This window comes from Colobus angolensis, unplaced genomic scaffold (genome assembly GCF_000951035.1).
Source record: "Colobus angolensis palliatus isolate OR3802 unplaced genomic scaffold, Cang.pa_1.0 Scaffold36, whole genome shotgun sequence".
NCBI classification, from domain to species: Eukaryota; Metazoa; Chordata; class Mammalia; order Primates; family Cercopithecidae; genus Colobus; species Colobus angolensis.
The window spans coordinates 7969484-7976181 of NW_012116932.1; the positions used below are offsets into that span (position 1 = coordinate 7969484).

At 38.3% G+C, this 6698-nt stretch overlaps 1 protein-coding gene across 1 annotated transcript in view; it reads left to right on the top strand.

Annotated features, from left to right (window-relative positions):
* TRA2B (transformer 2 beta homolog (Drosophila)) overlaps window positions 1–3443 on the top strand; it is a 23130-nt gene extending 19687 nt beyond the window's left edge. The window contains 4 exon segments of the mRNA XM_011953422.1: window positions 743–811; window positions 1806–1839; window positions 1841–1879; window positions 2449–3443. Of these exon segments, the coding sequence (XP_011808812.1) occupies window positions 743–811; window positions 1806–1839; window positions 1841–1879; window positions 2449–2466 (160 nt within the window). The 3' untranslated portion in view covers window positions 2467–3443.
* The last annotated feature ends 3255 nt before the right edge of the window (window positions 3444–6698 follow it).

Genomic DNA, 6698 nt, shown 5'->3' on the forward strand with positions numbered 1-6698 from the left:
GCCTCCCAAAGTGCTGGGATTACAGGCTTGAGCCACCGCGCCCAGCTAGAATAATTTTAAGACATTAATTTAGTATGACAAGGGTAAGTGACTTTTTATTGCCCAAAAGTTGGTATTTCGGGGTTTGGGTAGGGAAATGTCAGTCATATTTTAAAAATAAAGATACCTTTGAGAATACTTCCAAAGATAAGAATGAAGTAAAATCGTGACATTTTGGTCCTCCCTTGCTTTGTCAAAATGTGTAATTTGACAAGTCAAATAATACAGTTAGTATTGACCACAGTTGTCATTGATAATCGTATTGAGATGTCTTTTTTGTGTATTATTTGGTAATGTTTAAGAAGTTAACAGTTGTTAATCATTGTCTGAAAATGAGTCTATAAGTGTATTCTTGTTCAGCATTTTATCACCCATGAAAACCCTTTTTTATTTAAAGCATCACTCAAATGGTACTAAAGGTACTGATTTGTTGGGACTGAGGTTAAGCTGTTTGTTTGTTGTTTTTGTTTGTTTTGTTTTGTTTTGTTTTGTTTTCCTTAAAGAGCATTTACTTAGGAATGTTCTGTGTTCTAATACTACTCATTTCAGCCACCAGAGAGAACCTTATGCAGGTTTCTAAAAAGAGTGCAAATCACTTGACCTGCAAGAACCATCTCATTCATGCTGTATGAAAGTTTTTATTTTACTAAATGAATGACATCATTTTTTAAAACTTACAAACTGAATGCCTGTTGCCTTTCTGTCTTCACAGAGGAGGTGGCGGCGGAGGAGGAGGATGGAGAGCTGCTCAAGACAGGGATCAGATTTATAGGTATGCCAGGAGAGGACTTAGTATCTGTACAACAGTAGAAAGCTTCACATAAATATGTTTGCCTACTAATGTTTTGGTAAATTATAAGTGGAATACCCAAAATCAGACTGTTTGAAGCTCATGAAAGTATTGTAATGAAAACTAAATGACTACGTAAAATCTTTGTATATTTATAAAAATTAATTGGGTTTACAATGGGTTATTATTTAGTGGTACCATTTTATACCTTGATGAGGTACAGTGATGTTAAAGTGACTTTAAAGTGAAGTTAAAGTCACTGATAAGAACTCATTTTTTTGTCATTACGTTTCTTGTATTACATTTTCTTTGCTTTTTGTAAGCATCTAATAGCACATGAACAGCTTTTTTTACACAAAGCTAAATCCTAAAGTACTTGTGGAATTCGTTTTGGGTATTCATGAGGGTGCTGTTGAAATTATTGAATGGTATGGGAATTTTCTCTCATTTTTATTTTTAATTTTTGGACACAGCACCACTGTTGCCTAGGCTGGAGTCCAGTGGAGCAATTTCAGCTCACTACAGTTTCTGCCTCCCGAGTAGCTGGGATTACAAGCATGCACCACCACACATAGCTAATTTTTTTTGTATTTTAGTAGAGACAGGTTTTCACCTTGTTGGCCAGGCTGGTCAAACTCCTGGCCTCAAGTGATCCTCCTGCCTTGGCCTCCCAAAGTGCTGGGATTACAGGCATGAGCCACCACACCCAGCCAGGAATTTTCTTTTACCTCTCTTAACCATACTTCACAAAATTTAAGAGGTAAGCAGATTAAAATATAGCAAGGATTATTTGACCTGAAAGTTATTTGATACTTGGGCCTGATAATGTACTTCATTCTCAAGACTTAAACAGACATCGAAGGTTCATGCAGCGTTTCCTTTTTTGGGAACTGATAAAAGGGCAGTATATATAGTCATAAATTTATATGTTTGGTCTATTTATTGAGACTTAGACAATCTTGACATTTGTTTATAGAAGGCGGTCACCTTCTCCTTACTATAGTCGTGGAGGATACAGATCACGTTCCAGATCTCGATCATATTCACCTCGTAAGTTTTTATCTTAATGATTGTTTATATTGTAGTAGTATGGCTTGCTCTGGTGACAAAATACACCAAGTAACTATTCCTTTTTGCAGATAATGGATTGCTTTCAGGTGGTTTTATCTATACCTATGATTCTGCACACACCCTGAATGGTTTTTGGTTCAAGAAAGTTTATGGAAGCAACTCTTAGAATCCTATTATTTTTTAAGAAGGAAAAATTGGACAGCCTCCTTAGCCAGAGTAGGCTCAGAGACTCCTGTTGTTTCTAACTGAAATAGTAACTTTAGTAGCTTTTCAAGAGTCCTTAAAAATTTTTGAACAGCACAGAAACATGGATTACTTAGCCCTTTAGCTCTCAGATTGAGTTATACTACCCTGCAGTTTCTGTTATGCAACATTGCTATCTCATTTCTAGTGTAATACTTACATGGAAGTCTTTCTCTGTTTCAGGGTGGGGGTGTCTGGTACATAGGAATTTCTTAATGGCAGAATATTCTGAAATTCTCAGCATTAAAGTATATTTGATAATTAGTTCACTTAATATTAAAGCATGTTCATTCTTTTCTTCCTAGGTCGCTATTAAAGCATGAAGACTTTCTGAAACCTGCCCTAGAGCTGGGATATTGTTTGTGGACAATATTTTTTATTGTCTCTTGTTTAAAAAGTGAACAGTGCCTAGTGAAGTTAGGTGACTTTTACACCTTTTATGATGACTACTTTTGGTGGAGTTGAAATGCTGTTTTCATTCTGCATTTGTGTAGTTCGGTGCTTTGTTCAAAGTTAAGTGTTTTCAGAAAAGTATGTTTTGCATGTATTTTTTTACAGTCTAAATTTTGACTGCTGAGAAGTTTCTATTGTACAAAACTTCATTTAAAAGGTTTTTTCTACTGAATCCAGGGTATTCTGAAGATCGAAGCCTGTGTAAAATGCTACCAAATGGCAAAAAGCAACAATAAACAGTTTGATTTTTACTTTTCTTTCTAACATATCAATGCTTAGCAGAACTATTCAGATTAAGTTGTCAGTAGTAAATTTAAAGACAAATACCCGTTTTCCTCCAGTCCATTAAACATATATATAACTGCAACTAAATGTTAAAAATTATGCTCTGTAACTCTGTACTGCTAGTATTAGAACTAAAAACCTTAAAATACAGCCAGTGCTTAATGCTTATATAAATGTGGATTTGTCAGCTTTTATGTAATCTGTAATATGTATAGCAGGAAATAAGAAACGAAGAGTTACACAGTGTATGCCTTAAAAGGCTGTTTCTTAAAAAGCTGTTACAAGGGGATAATGGTATTTCAACTAGTTATCAGCAAGTGACAATACATTCCACCACAAATATACTCTTGTTCTTCTAGCTTTTAGACTATATGAAAAAACTGGGTGCTTCAGAGTACATGATAAGAGAAGGGAACACTACACCTGTGTCATGGATGAACTGAAGACTTTGCCTGTTCATTTTTTAAATATTATTTTCAGGTCCTTTGCTTACCAAAGGAGGCCCAATTTCACTCAAATGTTTTGAGAACTGTGTTTAAATAAACGCAAATGGAAAGAAAAATGCTGGTGCAGCTGTTTACAAAGAAGTGTTCTTGTTCTATTACTTAGAGTTCTTCTGTAGTTAATTGTTAGGGCAGTGTGTTCCTTGGACTGAGATGTCTCTCTGCTATTTTGGGGAGGGGGAGATGAATTTATTTCTGTTCCTGAAAAACTCAGAGTGATGTCCATTTGGGGATGGAGTTATAGTAAATAACTAGACTGAGGGTACTTGAAATACGTGTTCTTAGTTTTCTTTTGTATTTAAGTAATTTTCATGACCATTGCAGGGATGTTGCTATAGGTGGATTATTTTGTTATTGTTACCTTACTAACCTTTATCGCATCTAGAGATTAGTACATTTCAGATACTTTGAGAAGCACTTTACATACAATCTTTAGCAATGAAATGATGTAGAGTAACTTATCTTAGTTCAAATAGCTGTTTAGGTGGCAATGCCACGATCTGAACCTAGGTGATGTTAGTCTATAGTTCTATTAATCATGATGTCATTCAGCCTCAAATCTGGGTAGCTGGATGATGGAAAGTACCAGTAATGGAGCATAGGCAGTATTGGCAGGTCTTAATTTGTAAAACTTACTGTCCAGGGTGTTGATAATCTCCACCATAACCTTCAGTTTCTGTCTTAAAGCCTGCGTTTTAGCCCTTTCGTCGTGTCGCTGTCCTTTATCCTGCTGGTTAAAATTTCCTTTTTTAGGCTAGTCTGAGTTATTTTTCTGGCTTTTAGATTTGGAAGAATTTTAACTATTTGACATGGCCACGAAGAGTGTTAACAGGCAAAAGACCTTGAGGAAAACTTGGAATTTTACCAGGTTGAGACAGACTGAAAAGTAGTGAGACAAAGTGGTAGTCTTTTGATGTGCTGTAATGCTAGTCACCAGTTTCATGAAAGGCAGCAGTTGAATCAGACAAAAAAAAAAAACTATGGGAAAGGATAAATTTGAGTCTTAAAGTTCTTGCCTCAAGGCAAGGGGACTTGGAGACTTTTATATGCCAGTACAAACAATCCATTGCTTATAGCTGTAGGGCTGAGACTACTAAAACCAAATGCAAAGTTCATTTGGAAGATTGCTCCGTTAAATAATTTCATACTGTAAGGCCCTTGTGAAACATCTCAGGAAATAAATAGGGTCCCAACAAATGTAAATAAGGCTGTGTCAAAAGATTTGTAGACCTGGGAGCAGGGATTTCCAACCTCCTGGCCATGAATTGCCTGAGCTCCGCCTCCTGTCAGATCAGCAACAGCAGTAGATTTTCATAGCAAGAACCCTATTGTGAAGTGGGCGTGTGAGGGATCTAGGTTGCGCATTTCCTTATGGAAATCTAACTACATGTTAGAGAATGCTCAAGCTCTACAATGTTTACATTGTTGCCCATACATGAGGAATATATGCCTTAGGATAAAACTAATAGCTCTTAGCCCTCTTACTCCATTGACTAGGATTCCAATTCTGCAATTGGAGGAGAAATTGAGAATTAGAAGTTTCACCCAGAAGAAATAAAAGGATTTGGTTTGCATTATCAAAATTTCTGTAAATTCTACGGAAATTTTGAAGATGGATTAGGCTGGGTTTATTATTAGCAGTGGACGCGTCACCAGTATTCCTTCAGCATGCCATCTCAGTGGTTTTTGTGTGATTGACTCTTGTAGGATTGGACTTAATGCTATGTAAGGGGTTATTGTATATAGTATAAAGGATTATTATATGTAATCTTTTATATATAATGTAAAGACTTGAAAGTGACAAGAATACCGGATTGGTTCTATTCCACTCATTCTGCCCCTTACAAGACAAGACCCAAAATAATCCCTTTTCCCCATGAGTAATCAGTTGATGAAGTTAAGAAAACTGTTTCAAGAGTTCTACTGCCCTGGCAAGAGGAGATGAACTGAAATGGGATTCCATGTTTGTAGAGAGCAGGTAATCACTGTTTTTTGGTGTGGGGGGGGTTTGGTTTGGTTGGTTTGTGTGTGTGTGTGTGTGTTGAGACATAGTTTCACTCTTGCCCAGGTTGAAATACAATGGTGAGATTTCAGCTCACTGCAACTTCTACCTCCCAGGTTCAAGTGATTCTCCTGCCTCAGCCTCCCAAGTAGCTGGGATTACAGACACGCACCACCACGCCCAGCTAATTTTTGTATTTTTAGTAGAGACGATTTCACCACGTTGGTCAGGCTGGTCTCGAACTCCTGACCTCGGGTGATCCACCCACCTCGGCCTCCCAAAGTGTTGAGGTTACAGGCATGAGCCACCCACACCCAGCCAAGACCAGGTAATCACTGTTAACCCCTAGAAGCTGAAGTTGGCAGGGTTAATAATTAAAAGGAGCAAGATACAATTAGTGTGTGAAAGGATCTGGCAGGAATTTCAAGCTGTAGTTAACTGGATACTAGGTTCAGGCTGGGCGCAGTGGCTCACGCCTGTGATCCCAATACGTTGGGAGGCCAAGGCAGGTGGATCACCTGAGGTCAGGCGTTCAAGACCAGCCTGGCCAACATGGCGAAACCCCGTCTCTACTAGAAATACAAAAATTAGCCTGGTGTGGTGGCAGGTGCCTGTAATCTCAGCTACTTGGGAGGGTGAGGCAGGAGAATCGCTTGAACCTGGGAGGCAGAGGTTGCAGTGAGCTGAGATTGTGCCATTGCTCTCCAGCCTGGGCAACAAGAGTGATACTCCATCCCAAAAAAACTAGGTATTACATTCACAGAAATAAAAACACGCAAGTCTTTTGCCAAAGACACCTGCAACTATTAAACTATGTTGTAGAAAGATAAATACCCAAACTTACCCAGAAATAATAATTGACCAACATCATGGGTTTGAACTGTGTGGGTCTCCTTACAGGAATTTTCTTCTGCCTCTGCCACCCCTGAGGCAGCAAGACTGGCATCCCCACCCCCTCAGCCTACTCAATTGGAAGATGATGGAGGATGAAGACTTCTGATCCACTTTGATGTAGTAAATAAGGATTGTAAGAACAGACACACAATATATACACAAGTTTTGTGTTATATAGGTTATTGGTAAAACTGACCAACAGAATGTTCACGGGGAGTCAAAGGTTGTGCGCAGCTGGGTACAGAGGATTACGTGAGAACAAGGACTGTAGGACCTCGAGGGAAAAAACCTTGCTCATTGCTGAGATATGGCCACTGCACTCCAGCGCGGGCCAAAGAGCGAGACTGTCTTAAAAAAAAAAAAAAAACTTCTCATTGTCTTCGTCTGGAGGAATAGGCATGAGTTTACAGGTATCTTC